The sequence below is a fragment of the Mixophyes fleayi genome, chromosome 7 (assembly GCF_038048845.1).
Source record: "Mixophyes fleayi isolate aMixFle1 chromosome 7, aMixFle1.hap1, whole genome shotgun sequence".
In the NCBI taxonomy this organism is placed as follows: domain Eukaryota; kingdom Metazoa; phylum Chordata; class Amphibia; order Anura; family Limnodynastidae; genus Mixophyes; species Mixophyes fleayi.
In genome coordinates, this window is record NC_134408.1 from 33,731,394 (window position 1) to 33,751,452 (window position 20,059).

The window sequence follows — 20,059 nt, forward strand, 5'->3', positions numbered from 1 at the left end:
GAGTTTTAGTCAGAGGGACTGCTGATGTGTCACTGCAGTGCAGTAATAGTATAGAAAGAAAAGGTAACGCATAGTCTCAGCCCTAGGTCCTGTCTACTCTACATGTCCAAACAAAGTAGGATGCTTGAAAGCTCATGAGAGACTTTGCTTTTTAACGGCCCGTAGACACGTGTTAAATCAGTATATGTTCAAGGCGCAAAAGTCTTGTAAAAAGCACTTTAACCCTGATAGCTATTGCTACCAATTTCAATTGTTGTTTGCAGCATTCACAAGCATTATAACTTGCTACAATTGGTGTTCTATGAGGGTACTCATTAAGCACAGAGTACAGAACACTCTGCTAAATCGAAGACAGCACAGGGTTTTACAAGCATACAATGGGATATATTTACTAAACTGTGGGTTTAAAAAAGTGGATATGTTGCCCATAGCAACCAATCTGATTCTAGTCATCATTTATGTAGTACATTCTACAAAATGACAGCTAGAATCTGATTGGTTGCTATAGGCAACATCTCCACTTTTTCAAACCTGCAGTTTAGCAAATATACCCCAATGCGTTTTACAAGCATTATTGTGCGTTTAACAAGCAATCCGTTTAACAAACATACAATGCGTGTAACAGGTATTCTTTTTTAAGGCTCATGTGTATGATCGCTGAGAGTTGTATAAGTAACAGATTTGAAAACACGTGATAATGCGGATCACTACCAATTTTGAATTACAGCTTCGATTGGCGTTGGGGAAGCCATAGTGGAATCTGATTTGCACTAAACAACCACTATACAAGTTGCCTTATATTAAAGAGCTACTAATGGGATTCACAAATATATATGTAAAAGTTAGCAGCAAATGATGTGTCTGATAGTGTATTTAGGTTTTCTGTGCAGCTGAGTGGTAGCTACTGTTCTCTGTTATCACTCATTTGAGAAATAGAAAGAGACTTATATTTACTAAACTGTGGGTTTGAAAAAGTGGAGATGTTCCCTATAGAAACCAGTCACATTCTAGCTGTCATTTTGTAGAATGTACTAAATAAAAGATAACTAGAATCTGATTGGTTGCTATAGGCAACATTTCCACTTTTTAAAATCCGCAGTTTAGTAAATATACCCCTAATACCGCTTTCATACTGCCGCCCTGGCAATATCCCGGGTTTTTCAAGCCGGGTTTTTGCCGGGGCTCGGAGCGTCCCAGCTCAGAAACACCATTCATACTGCACCTCGGACCCGGGAATTTCCCGGGTTGACCCCATTCATACTGCACAAGTCTGTGCCCTGGCAATTTGTGGGAGTCATCACCAGAGCAGTTTTCATTGGCTGAAAAATGGTGATGTCATTGAAAGGTGACTGTTTTTTTTTCTTCCACGGGCTCCCACCGATGACATCATCCTCCAGAGACAGGCAGACAGCCAATCAGCTTGTTTTCTGTGCAACCCGGGTTGAAAAACCCGGGTTGCACCATTTATAGTGCAGGCAACCCGGGTCCGACCCGGGAATTACCCCTCGATAAATCCCGGGTTGAAGACCCGGGATTTTTGACTTGTACCATTCATACTGCACCAAGACCCGGGTCGTTTGAGCTCGCCTCAGCAAAAACCCGGGATTTTGGTGCAGTATGAATATGAATGGGGTATAAAAGATATCTTCCCGCAATGTATCAGTTGTGAAATGCTGCTGAAAGTTTTACATATATAACAGAGTGACTAATAACATTCACAAGAATATAACTATATTAAATAAGGCGATTTTTTTTTCGGTTTTGTGTTACTGTAAAATGTAAAATTTTACTGAAATTATATTGACACAGTCCTTGTGTAATATAAGAGGGCAGACATATGTACCAGGCTATTTCTGTAAACAGTCCTAAATATCTAACTGATATTCCTTGTCCTATACATATGTCACGTCTTTCTCTACAGACGTTTTTCTCTATACTTCATTGTGTGTATTTGTGCAGGTGTACCAGTGACACAGTGGTTAGCATTGCTGTCTCACAGCCATGGGTTCAATCCCAACCAGAGACTTATCGGTGGGAAGTTTATATGTTCTCCACATTTTCACATACGTTTTCTCCCACAAGCCAAAAAACATGCTGGTTGATATATGGCTTCTCATGAAAGAGACTGATGGGAGTGTTGGACTTTTCCTGTAGAGCGCTGTGTATTACAGTATGTTGGCGCTGTATAAATAAAGAATAATAATAATTGAGCACTGAAAGCAGCAGCCTACAGTGCACTTAAGTAGGCTCTTTATCCTCTATGATCAAAACTTTATGCCGAATATCTGGAGCTGTGATAAACTCCAAAGGAATGTACATTTATATTTGAGAATTTTATTAAGAGCTGTGTTACATGCGGCTACTTGTATTTTAGTTGTATTGGTCCTAAAAATGTTATAAATGTTTTAGTGCAAAATACTTGCTTTAAAAACTAGTTTGAATCTGTTTACAATATAATATGTTATATATCTTTTCTTTTTTGAGACTTATAAAAAAAATATAACTAGAGTACACCAAAAGCCCAAAAGAGTCCTATAGGCAAATAAATTGCTCATTGTTAAGGTGACATTTCACTGCAGCTCTGTTGAGGTAAAGTATTACCTCCCCTCTCCATTCCAGACAGCTGAAGTCCCGCGTATCTTTAGGGCAGAATCATGACAGGTTCTCATACAGGTCAAAATGCAGAGATTGCAGTCATCCGAGCTACTGTGATGTCACTAGCCCCGCCCCTGTGTATGAATCCACCAGTCCTTGCTGTACAGCAAAGTTGCCACTCAAACAATGCGTACTTAGGTAGAGAAGCACTTCCCTCCTTACGTGGCATCCTGTTGCAGTCAAGGGAAATAGGGTGGACATATTTAGCTAAGTAAAGGCAAACCAGTTATTTCATATATATTTATGTATTTTATACAGCTCAGCAACAGCCTTTTGTGTATATTAACTGCAAATAGTGTATTTGCTTGCTTTTTAACATTAACCGGTTGCATGAAATGTAGTACTAAATTACTAAAAGGCTTTGGGGTCTATTTTAGATGTTTCATATTATTGCCCATTTAAGTATCATCTGTCATCGTAATGATGACAGATGACTTTTTTGGGGCAATTTACTGCTGAAGTCATGTCGGGACAGCGCATCCGATAGGAGTCTTTCCCGGCAATTACTTTTTTCTAATGAAGGCTCCGGGTTCTGATCGAGCTGTCAGACTGTGTTACACATATTCTCGAGCCGGGTTCCTAGGGATGCAATTGAAATGTCAACAATTAACATGTTGACATTCAGAATGTTTACACCATAATGTTGACAGACAGTGCTTACACAGGGAACAGGTTGACATTCAGAATGTTGACATGTTCATTAGGTCCACACGGTTAAAATGTCAACATTGTTAATGTCGACAGGTTGTAAAGTCGACAGGCACTATAAAGGATTAGAATTAAACTGGCAATGTCGACATTCTGACTGTCAAAATTATGGTGCCAACATTCTGACTGGCAACATGTTCATTGTCAACATTTTGTACCCAACCCAGTTCCTCTACACATCACAGTCTATTGCTGTGTGGGCTGGAGAGAGCTTTACTTGGAGTTGGCATAGCTCGGCATAAATTTGTTCTCCCTGAGTGGTTTGTTGCTTACTTCATTGTGCACTATGCAGTGTAGTAAAGCAACAAAATAATTACAGAGTACCCTGGGATCCATAATTAAAAAAGAACCCATTTTCAAGTGACTGTAAACATAACTGGCAGTAACCTTCCAATTGGAAGACAAATGGCCAGATTTATTAAGGAAATTAAAGCAAAAAAATAGTAACTTTTCACCTGGGCAACACCATGTTGCATTGGAAGGGGAGATAAATTTAAAATGTGGGGACAGATTTATAATTGGGGTAGGACATGACCTAGATCAACTTCAAATTTCAGTGTAAAAATAAAGCTATCAAGTAATTGTGTCCTACATGAAAAAAACAGACAGTATTTAAGTTATGTACAAAATAATAAATTCATTTGCACCCCTTGCATTGTACATAGCAATACAGTAAATAAAGTACACATACATTGACAGCCATACAGGAAATAAAGCCCACTTACATTAATAGCAATACAGTAAATAAAGCTCACATGCATTGACAATAATACAGAAAATAAAGCTACAGCCATACAGGAAACATTGCCCACTTTCATTAATAGCAATATAGGAAATAAAGTACACATATATTGATGCCAATACAGGATTACTGAAACAAAAGCATATGTAAGTGCATCATATCACTGTATAGTGGTGTAAATTGTCATTTATGATATGATACTTTGGGAAATACATGTTCTGACTTATTGTCGAGCCCATAAATTACTCATACATGTCTACTATTTTTCCAGGAACTCCAAAAGTGTTGGTGGGTGGTGGTAGTGTGTGTGTGGGGGGGGGGGTGAGCGGAAATTTTGACCCCATCGCCTGCGACGCAGTGACGAAAAATCATGTCATGGAGACCCCCATCCTTCATTGGAAGTGGGCGGGATGTGGGAGAATGGTCTGCTCTGTTTGGGAGACCTACCCAGAATTCGCAATTCTCCCGGACATTCTGGGAGAGTGGCCAAGTATGAAATAAGTTGACCTTTATATATCATCTGAACAAAAAGTACAGTGCTCCATAGGAACAAGTAGTCATGGTTGGAGTGACATAATTGGAGCCTGTAGGGAGACAACACTTGTTGCCCTAAGTCCCATACCATCTACAACTCACACATCTTTTATACAGAATTAATAAAGATATCCATTCTTTGAACAGACTTAAAGAAAAGAGTGAAAGAGTGAGTTGTATTTATAAGACAAACTTCTGGCCAGTAATAGTTAGGCTGCTCCTAAAGGTGTACAGGTCCCTATCCACGTGTATGATAGTCATGAGGTGGCTGTGTAGTCTATGGTATTTTATATGGTTTGAAAGAGTTCCTTCATGCATATCTTGGCATAATGTTATAACACGTTGCCTTCTGTTTCCCTTATTGTCTCATAGGACATGCCTTTGTGTATACTGCAAAAGTAGTATGAATGCATGTACCTGCACAACAGTTTTCAGCTTTGGCTCAGTAAACCGCTAGCTGGGCAGATGTAAGAGGGAGCCATTCTTGGTGCCAAGTGTTATGTACGTCTAGTCGCTATCCAATGACGATTGTCCACTTCCAATTGTGTGGTTCCAAAGCACAATTCAATAATATAAGTAAAGCCGATTACATACGCAGGTGCCCTGGATCCAGCATACAGTCATTCAGTCCTGAAGTCTGTGGTTGAGAAGAGTGTCTGCTGAGCCCAGAACTCCTGCTTATATACAGTCAGTGATACAGTGAAAACAATACAGATGATTTGGCATGTTTCCATAGGTTCAGGCTTCAGGACGGTCCAGTGTAATGCAGGTCATTGGCCAGTTCAAACGATGCCCTCCAAGGGTGGGGGTCAGCTCTCCAAAGGATGCATACTAATCTTCCCACCGAAAGCTGGTTCAAACTGGTCTATTTACTTTACACACACAATACAATTCTGATCATTTATTCCATATAATCCATAACTTGCATACGCAAGGAGCGATATCTTAGCTGACGTCTGCAAATAAATAGGGAATTAGAATGATACCAAACAATATGTGTTTCCTGTCATCTGAACCTTAGATCTCAATAAAGTGTATATAACATTATAATATTTAACTATAAACTCTGCTACATTTCATTATAAATAACTATGTAACTATGCAACTATTTTTTAATATGAACTAACTACAAGTGTATGTGTTCCTGTAAATGTGTGTATAAGTGTTCACACGTGTTGCGGTCAAAAGCGCTCCTCCACGCGGTAGCGGGCTATTCGCATAATTTCAGACATATACAATCAGATTGATAGATATTAGTTTGAAATGACCATATCTAATTATTTGACTTTGACACAAGCTTAACATGCAGAGCCATACTAATGTACAAAGCCATATTTGTTGTCAGGAGTAGCATTCAGAGCCGTTTCTTGTGCCAAACTCAATATGCAGAACCATATCTGGTGCCAAGACTAATGTCTAGAGCCTTATCTTGCGCCAAGATTAATTTACAGATTCAAAAGGGGTACAGTGTGTTGATGTTCTGCCATTTGCATAATAAACACATCACTTCGACATCACCTCATTAGTAATTAGTAATTACATTCAGCGGACGAGTGAAAGCTCACATCCGATGCTATGAGAAATACTGCTAATCACGCTCAGGATCTTCTATCCCTGGTTGGACCCACTGTTAGCTGAACTTACAATACATTGGTCTGATGCATCTTTGGCAGCCCAGATGTGTAAAGCCGCACATGACAAGACGTGTGGCAATGTTTCTGGTCCATGGATCTGTGCTAGTTATATTTATAAGGTTATTATTATTATTATTATTAATAATAATAATAATAATAATAATAATAATTATTATTATTATTAATAATACACAGTCCTGACACACTGCTTCCTTCCTGTTACTTGCTATCAAGTGTACCAGCATCCAGAATAGTGTTGCTAACATTGAATGTGCTATGCCGAAAGTTTCTGCTGACCGTTAAATACAAATATCACAGGAATGGATATAACATATCAGGATTCAGTTCCATGTGTACATTACAGAGTGACATGTCTTAGGATCTCAAGATGCCGTGTAATTCCTTGCATCAGCAAAATGCATAGGGATCGAAATTCTGAAGTTTCAAACCTGCTCGTAGTTGTTTTTTTAGGAAGTAAACAAGAGACGGCCTGCATAATGCATTTAATATTGCTAGACAGCCTGTCATACTAAATAAACCTGCCTCTCCGTTTCAAATCACTTACATCTCTTACGTTTCTTACAGTGATATTTTTGATGCCATGTTCCCTGTCAATCACATTGCTGGCGAGACTGTGATACTGCAAGGTAAGAATACCATAGATGCACAGCTTTCGTTAACCATGATTACACAGAACTTACACTTTGTATGTAGCCATAACCACATTGTGGGCTGTCATATGCGAGTCCTGATGTTCATTATGCTAAACCTTCCTACCGCTCCCTTTCTTTTTGTTTCCCCTGGTCTTGACACTTGTCTTATAAACTTGAGAATAAAGAATTAAAATGGATTCAAGAATACTACAGACATGTAAAAGGTAAACATGAAAAATGTATTTAATAAAGTGTCTTTAGTGCAAGTGAACACTTTGCCAAATATGTACAAACTGATAGCTCTTATTTGATTTTAGAGGACTGATAAAAATCGTACAAGTGTGAATATATATATATATCAGCCTATTTAAGCCTACATAAATAAGACATGAAATGCAATTAACGATAATGCACTTTTTTTCTGTATACAATAATACTACTTTTATATATATATCATACTTGCCAGTTTTGGAGATCACCCCTCCGGGAGATCTCCAAAGTTGGCGGTGTCTTGGGGACGTGGCAATGCTAATTGTGTCATTATACCCTGCCCCCTGCTATACAATACAAATTTCGTCCTATTATAGCAGGGGGCGGAGCCAGGATGACACAATTAGCCCCACCCACTTCACCAACGAAGCGGGCAGGATTAGGGAGGTTGCCCTGCTCTCCATGGAGTCCGGGAGAGTTCCCAAAATTTCGGGAGTCTCCCGGGCATTCTAGGAGAGTAGGCAGAACTTAATCCTAGGTTTAAGAGCTATGTCTTCTCTTTATCTCCCACTGTCCCAGGTCACAAGAGATGCATTGAGCTCATGGTGAGCAAGTTGACATCTGAATCTCTTCGATCCTGGCGAAGCGATTAAGTACTTCATCTACAAGTCCAACATAGTTAGCGTAATTTCTTTGTTTCATTTCCTCCTTCAATTTTTCAAGGTGCTTTCCCAAAAGTCTAATTAAGGGAATCACTTTGCTCAAGCTATCAGTGTATGATCTCAGTTCACAGGTGACTACTCTAAATCGTTTCAACACCTTGCACAACACGGAAAGTATTCTCCACTGCGCTGGACTAAAATACATTTCCCCACCTTTCCCAATGTCATGGCTTGTGGAATAAGCGTGGACGGCTTTTCGCTGTTCCTCCATCCTCACAAGCATATAAAGTGTGGAATTCCACCTTTTTATTTGGGTAAAATGACATGTTGCCAATTTTATGTTTTTCTACAGTAAAGTATCACCTTTATAAAATATGTGTTTTTTTCTTTAAAAAGGTAAATGCTTTTTTTTTTACATTTTTGTTTTTGACATTTATGTTATAGAGACTTCTGTAATGGTGGTTTCCTGTGGGGTTGAATTAATATTGTGTTAGAATGATGTACACATTGATGAGGGTAAGGATGAGGCTGAAGATGATAACAACAACATCTTGCCACTGTAGAGTTCATTGACAGCGCTGTTACCTTAGGTGGCTTATGCCCATTGTTAGCTTGTTTTGTGGGGGCCCAAACAAACCAAGCACTTCAGCCATAAAAGTAGCACTCCTTGTCGCTGGAGTGCTTGGTTTGTTACAATGTACATGTCCTTTTCAATATCTTACATAAGGGTGGATAAAAAAAATGTGTTGCCCATAGCAACCATTCATATTCTTGCTATCATTTTCTAGCATGTACTAGATAAATGATGGGTAGAATCTGATTGGTTGCTATAGGCAGCATCCCCACTTTTCCCTTTTTACAAGGTTTGATAAATCTTCCCCATAGTCTTCTAACCATTGTAATATTTGATCCATTTGAACACAGATCCCCTTTAATACAATCTTTTATATCTACTAACGTGAAGTGAGGCACACCAGTGACCCCCTACTCTGAATTTTTCAGAGGAGCTTAATGTCTCGATCTACATCTGGGGCTCTGTTGGAGAACAGCACCGTTTTTACAAGTACTATATTACACCCATCTTATCAGCCCCATATTGTCCATGTTGTACATAGGATAACAGCTGGACCTAAATCATACTTGGCAACTTTTGATGGTTCCAGGCTTTAGGTGTGGGGGAGTGAGGGGTTGGGATATTGACCCAATCATGTCATCATGGCGTCGACCTGCAATGCAGGATTCGGGAAATTCAGGCGAGTATGCAAGTATGCCCTTAAAGACCAGGAGGTGGAGATTTCATTGACCTCCCTATGTGTCTAGCAACAGTGCTTTTTCTCCAGTGGAGATGTGTAGCAGGCTGGCTAAGGTCTTAGTAGTGGAGCAGGGCCATGTGGGGAAGGAGCACTGCCAGCACGGACAGTGGATGACGCAACGCTCTGTTATAGATCTGCCTATATTGGGCGTCAGCATGAATACTTGAGAGTATAATGTGGTTGTAGACTGCAGACAGCCTAGGACAGGAAGAATGCCATTATTATTGTAAAGGGGAGGGTAAGCCGTACGGTAAAACAATTAATAGGAAAGCATGCAGCAAAGATATGCTAGTTGATGTAAAACTTCAGTTATTTGGCCACAACATAAACATCTTAAATGTTCTTTTTCTTCTGATACAACCCCTTTAACTGTCTGGATCTCAGAAATGACTGACTTTTCAGATGATCAGGTTTCCTCTGCCGTCCTTTACCCTGCACATTTATGACATGGACTGCAAAAAAACTGCACTGTGGGTTTGGCAAAGAGACCAGACTTTAACTAAAACAATGTATCCAAATCTCTGGGGACTGTGCTCTCTCCATGGCAGAGCCAAATATGGTATCATTGTAACACAGGGACCTTGAATGTTTCTATAGCTATTTGTTCTGTTATGTGACAAGGTTACATTACGTTACACTTTCAGAATAAGCTTAAACTTGATTTTAGGCTATGTTCCAAATAAGTTTGCTGTTTGTTTTCGTAACTAAAATGTTTACTTTTGACTATTGTTTTCTGAACAAATACAAAGGGAAAGTCTTAACAGATATTCTGGACAAGCCCTGCTCAATATATCATGCCTACCCCATCTAGCAGTGATGGGCAACCTGACATACATCGTGGGCTACATGTGCGGACCGCCAACCTTCAGAAAAAGACACACATTTCTTTTAGTTTCAAGAATGAAAAACAGCCCAAACTTCAAAACTCCTCTACGTCCCACTCTGACCTTTCTACATTCTGCTCAGACCTTCCTACATGCCATTCAGACCAGTCCACATGCCCTCCCATGCCACTCAGACCTCCCTACATTCCGCTCAGACCTTCCCACATTGCATTCAGACCAGTCCACATACCCTCCCATGCTACTCAGACCTCCCTACATGCCACTCAGACCAGTCCACATGCCCTCCCATGCCACTCGGACCTCCCTACATGCCACTCAGACCTTCGTCCAAGCCACTTAGGCCAGTCCACATGCCCTCCCATGCCACTCAGATCTCCCTACATGCCACTCAGACCTTCGTACATGCCACTTAGGCTAGTCCACATGCCCTCCCATGCTACTCAGACCTCCCTACATGCCCCTCAGACCTCCCTACATGCCACTCAGACCTCCCTACATGCCACTCAGACCAGTCCACATGCCCTCCCATGCCACTCAGACCTCCCCACATGCAGAATACCCAGCACGTACTCCTCCTGCTCTGAATGAATGAGCCTGCATGACCTCGCTCCTGTGTGCAGAGGAGAGTGACGTTGAAGCTGGCTACTCTGGTAACGTTATAAGACAGCAGAGGAATAAGTCTGAGCAGGACATATAGCTGTGTGCCCAAGTAAAGGACCGCCAGCCTGCCTGTTTCCAACCACTGCTATATAACCACACCCTGCTTATATTTGCCGGTAAACTGCAAATACTACTATCTGTCCATAGCTGTTTAATAGAACTCTATGAAACCTTATTGAACAGTTTTGTTAAAGAGCTATGAATGCATTAAGACCTCCACCTCATGAGTCAGCTATGCCATGTTCCTGGCCTCAGTAATTGAAGAGGATTGTGCAGGGAGGGATACCCGTTTTGCTATGCCGGTGTTGGTGCATGTTATATTGACTACTCCGGAACTGCATTATCTGATTTTGAAAAAGTTAAACAGTGGAACAAGGGGTTGATTCAGTACAGTTAGAGCACACCTAAACAACCAGACGGTATGGCATACTGTCCATACCTTGTCACACTGTCAGCTGTCACTTCAGGTTGATGTATATACTTGTTTACATTACAATCAAATAGCTGTAACTCTTAAGTGCTGTAATCACCTACTCAAACAACAACAGTAAACACATATTTAGTTGTCCATTTTTGTTTGGTTTTCAGGCGACGAGGGCGACAACTTCTACGTCATTGATCAAGGCGAAGCTGATGTGAGTATTGCAGTATAAATCCACAGTACATGATCTATCAGTGTTTGCTTTTACATTAGAGACAAGGCATAGCATTGCATCATGACCCCTGTCTGCTACCGACAAGCCTTTTCAAGACCTGCCTTAGCGTTTACACTCACCTTTAAAAGAAAATAAATCTACATACTAGTTTTCTAAGAAATGCTCATTGTGCGTGATGACATTTTGAATGTATTTATTTTGCAAAGTATACAAAGCATGGAATATTTTTAACATGATGTATCAAATGCTTTTTTGCTGGCGGTCCTCCTTCTTTTGTATCTGGTTTATTCTTGGAACTTGAGTATTTCAAACAAAAACAGGTCGGTTTTAACAGAATACTAACATTTATATTTTGTTAATGTCTTGCAAAATGACATGTATAACGCAATTGTTTTAATCTGAAAATGTTTCTTAAGCTGTGTACACACTACACGGTTTTCATCCAATATTCGGCTCAATCAGCCGACATACGACCGCTCATTCAAAAGTCGGGTCAGTGTGTGTTGTGACACGATGGTTAAAAGTCTGCCCAAGTGGACGATTGTCGCCTCATTTGGTTGGTCGTACCGTTAAATATTTTCGTTCCAATCTCGTTTCCGTTGTGTGCAGTGTGTATAAACTTCCGACCGATCCACAACTGTGAGTACGAAATTATAGTCATTGCTCACGACAACATGGCTGTAAAAAGTCGCTAAAGGGACGTCCGCTCTTCCCTTTATCGTCCTAAACAAGGCTAGTGTGTATGCAGTCCATGGACCGAGCGATCGGAACATCGATCACATGTAAATTCGATCGGCATAAAAAGTTGGTGGAAAATTCTGTAGTGTGTACCCAGCTTTAGTATTAGTTCACTATTATCTTCATCATTATAGCTCACTCTACTGTTTTCTCTATGCCAAACTCACATGTGCTCGCCTTGTTCAAGTTAGGTGCGCACAGACAGTATTTGTGATCAGTCATTTATGAAAATGAAGTGGTTTGATTATACACAGCATACACATACTCAGATACACCTAAAAAGTAGATATGTAGGAAGGTTTCTAGAAAAGCAAAAATAACTTCAGATAAAAAATGATAGATTACAGATGCACGTGAAACATCATTATATATGCACTTTTAGATATTTATTTATATATTAATGGGATAGGATCTACTTGTAATGCTTGGGATGTTAAGGGTAGAGTTGTCACACCTTCTAAAAAGGAAAAGTGGAAGTGTTGCCCATAGCAACCAATCAGACTCTAGCTATCATTTATCTCCTAGCTAGAATCTGATTGGTTGATATATCTACCCTTTGGGGTCTCAGGTTAAGGTTTTATTCTGCAACTTGGATCTACTAAGCAACATTTAAAAATGATTCCTTTCTTTTCCCGCGCTGCCCATGGCATTTCATTCCTCATTAAATTGTTTAGCTGTGCTCCTCACAGTGACTGTCGGAAGAGGAACTTGATGATTCATGCTTGTGTGCATGACATTATCACCAAGCAGCATTAATTGATCTTCATTTCCTTTTTTACATTTTCCCGCTCCTTACTGGATGATAATTTTACAGATTAAATATCCCTGTATTTGTATTTAAGGAAGTAATCATTTACATTTAATGTGGGCTAGTCTATATTTGCCTTAGTACTTTATTTATAACAAGGGATGGTGTAGTGTCATGTATGAAGCCTAAAAATATATTCACTTAGTGCATGTGTTTTGCTTGACTAAGCTTCTTGTGCATTTACAGTGTTCAGATGCCAATGGCCATCTCAGTTACAAGGCTACATTACTTGAATTTGGCTTATACTTGTGCACCCCTCATAAGCTTAAGAAATCATTCCGTAAATGTCGTCATTGTAATCTGACACCTCTAGGCTATGGAAAGCATTCAAACTTAAAGCAGCAATCCCACATTTTTTTTTGTCTTTAAATAAGCGAAGTACCTTTTAATCATTTATCCAATATTAATTTTTGTTATCTGTTCTCCTGCAAATCATTATCTGCTTTTCAAAAGCTCTCTGGTTAACAAACAAAATTGACTGCCCGACAGAAAACACTGCTATACAGACACAGGCTCACATCTCTCAGCATATCATGGCAGAAGGGAGAGATGCAGACTGAGCACAGAGGGGTGTTCCAAAGACTCAATGCTCACTATATAATGTGTCATGTGACTGTGGTTGCCATGATAGTCCAGAATAATAAGTCATTATTAGCAGCTTGAAGAAAAAAAATGGAAAATTTAAAATTGTAAATACCAACATCTTTTTTTATAGCCTGCCGCTGTTATTTATGTTAAAAAACCTACTTTTTCATGAGATTGCTGCATTAGTTAAGCAGAGTATAAACAAAAAAACTGTGTATTTTTTGTATTGAACAAAATTTAAAAATTCAACTTTTTATCCTCATTTGAAAATCACCCAATTGACAGAAGAACACTGTTGTACCACGTTAAAGGGGTTCATCACTTATACATCTCGTATAGGACTCTTTACTTGTGCACCACTTCGTATAAATGTTCCCGTTAGTGTTTTGTACATTCGCAGGAAGGGGGGCTGGCAGCGTGTAGTGAGAAAACTGAATGCACCATAAACAATTCATTCTGAAACCTTGCAATGCTTTACTAGTTACCAGGATAATATTGAATACTATGGAGGTGGGCAGAGACTGTATAACCTGTAGCCAATCAGATCATGTGATTGTTCACAACAGAGGAGAATATTTCAAGGGACAAGCGTGATAACCTTATCAGGGGCAAAAGCAGGATTTTTAAGGGGGGTGATGATGGCGATGATGTATTGTACAGCAGCCGCGGCACTGTCAAGAAGCGTCCGCGGCAGTGCTGTACTACAATACAGCACCGCCGCGGACGCTTCTTTGACAGCGCCACGGCTGCTGTACAATACAGTGCTGCTGGGTGGGGCAGTGTTTAGCGCCCGTTCGTTCACAGAGGAGAGGGGTTTCTGGAGAACCAGAAACCCCCCCCTGCGTGCGCCCCTGCTTGTGAGGGTTCTGTCCATGATTGTGCGACATGTGACATACAGTGTAGTACATATGATGTGAGGAGGCAAGTAGTGTACCCCAACTGCACAGAGTAATAATGTCTGGCTCCTCTAAAACCAGGCAGAGAATATTTGCGTTGTCAAACATACATTTATGTGAAACACAGATTATGGCTCGGCGTTAATGGCAATACGTTGTGTATTGTGCGCACAATTACTCTGCACATGCCCAGAACCAGACCATACACGGGAGAGCGTAGGAATGTCCAATTCATCTTCCAGCGCAAAGCCCCCTAACTACAGCCTATGATTTCAAGAGTGGGCGGTGGGGGGGGGGGGGGTTTATGCACGTAGTCAATGTACAGTAAGGGTAATAGCCTCCAATTCAAGCTTTGGGCATCTCTAAGGTACGTGATTTTCAGCCGTAACACTTGCATCAGCTAAAGTGTATACATGCTAGAACATGTGTTTGCAATCAGGAGAAACTGTAAAAATGTATTTTATGTACAGTAGACATTAAGAACATCATAATAAATGTATTTTATAGGAATAACAAAAATAAAAAACGTTTTTTTTTGTTTTTTTTTTATGTTTTGACATTAATGGCTATATTATTAACAGGTGAAATTAATTGAATTTTTGTTTTGTTTTTCTGTGCATTCTTTTGTGACTTGCTATCCCACATATGTGTTGACCGTATCCTGCAATGTATTGTCTGTTAGAGCAGAGCGGACCTAGATCCGTGTCTTCAGATCTGTTGCTTGTTGAATACAGACATGCGTCTGCCAGATATATGTGCGTTGTTGTTGTTTGTTTTTTTTAACAAACAAACAAAAACACACATTACATTAATTTTGTATTTGTTAATGAATCAGACTCTATATATCTTGCTTATTTGTTTAACATTTTATTTACATTTTTACTCACTTTTACATACAGGTTGAACGACAGGTAGATTTTTTTTAGCTATTGCAGTGATATTATTCTTAAGACAAATATCCCGTAACTAATTCCTGTTGTACAAACATAGTACACTCAGAAGGAAGACAAACTATTGACTAATGATTTAACGAGCTCTAAAAAGGTTCCTGAGTATCTAAATGGTGTTAAGCCCCTGTGTTTTACTAATGATGCGGCCTGTCTATCGGCCTCAACTCCATAACAAAGAAGCTATCACTTTACCGCCAGTTAAGTAATAGCACCTCCAGGGATGAGGCTCAGCAGTGAGGAGGCCACCAGGATGGAATGCACCTGAGGGGAACATTAGCACTGAAAGGGAACATGTTTACTAGTAATTTGTGGCTCATTTCTGCCGAGTGGGTACAGGAAGACCCACGGACAATTTCCTATGCCAAAACCCTGTTTTACTCACGCTCTAAGCAAGGATATTACTAATCTGTACTGTATGTAACCCTTCCAGATATGCAGAGCAGACAATGGATCACTCTCAGCTCGGTGACTAATACTGTCCTTTCCATAAGAACACACATCTGTATATAGAAGAAATTGAAGCTAATAATTCTATATATTTCACTCTGGGGCAAATTCGTCACCACCATGTCCGGCTGCCCACATTGCCGTAGGAATCGGATTCCAGCCATAACACCGGCGTGAGGTGTCTCCGTGGATCTTCCGGAGACACCTTGCGCTGAATTGAAGCTCCCCCTTTTTGTAGTTTACAGGAACTTTGGAGAATTTGTCAAACTGAAATAAAGCATATGAACATGTATAGGTAACCTCAGAATCATTTAATAACACACTTATCACACAAAATTGCCACCTGTAATAAAAACAGTACTCATACAGACAGAGTGTAGTCCTCCTTGAATCCTCAGCAAGTCCAAGCATTAGACAGCCTGGACTAGTTGATGCGACTCTGTTATTGCTCTTCTTAAGGGGCTAATGGAAGCAGCCGGCACCAGTACAATGTGAAAGGGTTTCTCAAATATATAACATCCGCCGGGGTGCTTCCATTACTCCCTTAAGAAGAGCAATAACAGAGTCGCGTCAAAGACTGACGTCATTTTCGTGCATTGGGATATTCACTGATTGCATTAGTTGAGCGTCAGTCAAACTACCAGTAGGCATTACTATTACGCCGGAAATTACAGCGTTGCCCTCAAGTTGCCGTGGTAACTGTTGTTAGGGTTTAGGCCATCGGGAAAAAGGTATCCCACCCGATATTTGAACTCCATTGACCCATACAAACACATACTCTAATTCCCAGGTCTCTGATATTTCTATGAGCACTGACTTTTGTACAAATGCCTGGTTAATATGGATTTCTCTGTACATGAGAAGTTGCCAGTAGGAAGACATGGAAACTAGGGCTTCCAGAATTTGAAATAAAAATCTGGGACAGGTATGTGACCTGAAGTTTACTCAGACCGTAAAATCCAATCCATACGCGGTTTTGGTTCCCAATTATGGTAAAACAGTTACTGGAACCAATTCCCTCTGAATTATGGCAAAATAGACCTTGTCAGTTCATTTTTTTTGAGATAACAGTCTGCTATTGATCTTCACATATGTGCATACTTTGTTACTACATAATATGTTATATTTCATTTTTATGGTCTGGGATGCACTCTATCACTATTTCGCTAGCTATCTGTGCTACTAGTTATAATTGCATACATATACGTGTAGCCTGTCAGACATGTCTCTCCAAGAGCAATAGGAGTGGAAAATGTGTAGCACATATTGGGTGTCTCTTGCAAGTTGATGTTTTGTTATGTAATTGACAGCTAATATTTTAAGAAATAGCATAAACTGGGAAAAGAGCCAGCTTCACGTTTCAAAGAGTAGACCTTATATGACATTATCACATCACATGTCGAATGCAAGATTGTTGAAACCTGTCTTTCTGACTGGACCGATTATAGAGCAGCTCAACAGTGCGATGATGCACAGAGCATATTTATGTCATGCAGACTGAATACCACAGCACTGAAACACACAGTTATTAGCCCATTAGTTCTAACTATGGCAGCAAACTTCTGTAAAACAAACTTACTGATATAATTATATCTGTCAACTACACAGGCAGCTATTTTGTGAGCCGTTATAGCGAATAATAAATCCCAGCAACTCACCAGGAACCAGTGAAATCATGTGGCACAAAGTACACCAAGTACACCACACGTCTGTGAGGGGGAGCAACCAATACTTTGCAGTGTGGCACATTTTCGCTATACCCTGTATATACTTATAGTGGAAACATTGCTGTATTTACCATATAGGAAAACATGCCTGGGCACAGGGCCATCCTCTGCAAATGAGGGGTCATGTTTGATATTCACTGAAGGGCCCTGTTAAAGTTTACTTATACCCCATTCATACTGCACCAAAAACCTGGGTTTTTGCCGGGGCAAGCCCAGACGACCCGGGTCGAGGTGCAGTATGAATGGTCCCAGGTCTAATTCCCGGGTCATCAGACCCAGGAATTAGACCCAGGTCTTCTGGTGGGGCAATTCCCAGGTCTGCCCCGGGAAGTCTGCGCTATGAATGGTGCGACCCGGGTTTTTCAACCCGGGTCTGACCAGAAACAATGTTAAAGTAAAAAAAAAAATATCACAAGAGGAGCCAATTAGAGCTCCTCTTGTGATGTTGCCATGGAGACCCCGGGCAGACCCGTGCTCAGTATAAATGCAGTCTACCCGGGATTTTGAGATGGAGAGCCTCTGCCCCCCAGCAATATCCCCGGTTCATATACCCGGGATATTGTCTGGGCAGCAGTATGAAAGTGGTATTAGCTATTCCGTCCCCTTAGCAGAGCACAGTTAGCTAATCACTGAAGCAGCCTTACAGGGCTTCTCCATTTTTTTTTTGCCCAGGCAAATATGTCTGCCAGATGGGGGCGTGGCCCTGTGAGCCAATAGGAAGGTGCAAGCTCTGCTTGAAGCCTCCTATTAGTCTGTGTGGTCACGCCCACATTGGCTGTGGCTTGGAGCTGTTCCTGGGGCTCCACTAAGGAGAAGGAGCAAACCCAGTTTATTAAGAGAAACACTACCGATTGGTTGTATCTTAGGGAAATGAAAATGAACAAACATGCCTGCAGAATAGTTCGCTATGAAGGTGGACTTCTCCTACAATAATATACCTGGGTGAATAATTTTATAATCGAATTGAGGCATAAAAAGGCAGCAGTAGCGTGTGTCCAAGGTCTACATCCTACGTAACCTGCCATGTTTTTTGAGACCCAATGTTTGTCTGACACAGTAACATAATTGATGAGGTTGAAAAAAGACACCAGTCCATCAAGTTCAACCTATTTTGGATCTCCTGCGATCCCTTTCTTATATTTGATCCAAATAAAGCAACCGCCAATCTGTTTCAATCAGGAAAAAAATCCCTCCTAACCCAATATTACAGTCCTATTTCTCCCTGGATCCACTACTATCCTTCATTTTAATTAACGGCCGTATCCCTGGATACCCTTTACCACTAAACATTTGTCTAACCCTTTCTTAAACATATCTATTGAATCTGCCGTCACAACCTTCCATAGCAGTGAGTTCCATATCTTGTCTGCCCTTACTGTAAAGAACCCCTTCCTTTGCTGGTTGTGAAACTTCCTCTCCTCTAACCTTAGGGGGTCACCGCATGTATTAGAAGTCATTTGTAAGATGACATCACTCTAGAGTCCAATATTCTCCCCATTTTACTCCATGGGTTTAAGAAGGGTTGGAAGTTTTATACACTACATAGGCCTCAAGACCCAGGATGCAGTTGGTTTGGGATTCAGGCTCTATTCCAAGATTTATTTGACTGGTTCGGCCAAATTCTGACTTTACTGTGATTGCCCGGCGCTTGACATACAGGTACGAGATTATATGACATGAGCTTCTGGGAGGTGTGCTGCTAAATGGTGCACTGAAGAGAGATTATCAGGAAAAATGCTGAAGTTATTTTTACATTTTGTAGACGTTAAGCACAGGCTCTCTTTTGTGAAAAAATATTGTAATCCCCAATTTCCAAGCCATCAGGACAACATACCCCCAAAAAATTGTGTCAAATTTGTTTTATGATTTGGTTGAGCATTCCTGAATATTTCTAGTTGTATTGAACTTTCAGACCAGTGCGTTAGGAGAAAGTATGTTCTATGTCTCGTGTAGATACTGTTGTCTGGCCCTTTAAGAAGTTTAGGCAAATGCCATTTAACAGAGCTTGATTTTAAATATCCTTTCGCGACAGGTGGAACTCCACAGATTGCCTGTTCCAGTCTTAGGTTTGTCAAAACCTTAAGTGCAATTTGCTTGACTGTGTCTTTTCACAGATGGCTATGAAAGTATGTGTGAAAGAGATGTGCTAGTGGGATGAGTGCGTGTTTCCTCAACCACTTAAAAGAAGCTCTTAGGACACAGATGTGGAGACGTGGTCTGTGTCTCTGCGGGCAGCTCTCTATTTCAGTGTGAATCCACAACACCCCAGCTTAATGGGTGACCTCAGGAATGGAGTCAGCCACATAAAGGCTGCCACACAGTAACCCAACGCTAGAGCTACAAGTGAAAGTAGCATGTACAGTGCAAACACTGCTTCACTTCTCAGTTTACAGTGGTCCCTTACTCAGCGTGAAGGACTGTGTGCCCCAGAATGATGCAGATGTTTAGTAGCTGATACAGGCAGTGCGAGCGGATAAGATCTGTGAGAACGTCTCACATCAAAGGCTATATTCAGGGATGGTAGCTGAGCACGTGTGAGGACAGGAAGCTGTTATAGAGCCAACATCGGCCTTTATGTGGCTGCCCACAAAGGGTAGGGCACACGGAATGTGTCCTCGTCTCACACGTTTACTTCG

General features: G+C 40.7%; 1 protein-coding gene across 2 annotated transcripts in view; it reads left to right on the forward strand.

The window, feature by feature from the left end:
- PRKAR1B (protein kinase cAMP-dependent type I regulatory subunit beta) overlaps window positions 1-20,059 on the forward strand; it is a 151,099-nt gene that overhangs the window by 74,933 nt on the left and 56,107 nt on the right. Inside the window, exons 5-7 of one of the 2 annotated variants that reach the window (XM_075179643.1) lie at window positions 6,859-6,920; window positions 7,112-7,150; window positions 11,205-11,251. In XM_075179643.1, the coding sequence (XP_075035744.1) occupies window positions 6,859-6,920; window positions 7,112-7,150; window positions 11,205-11,251 (148 nt within the window). The remainder of the gene's footprint in view (window positions 1-6,858; window positions 6,921-7,111; window positions 7,151-11,204; window positions 11,252-20,059) is intronic. The other variant, XM_075179644.1, reaches the window with a different exon arrangement.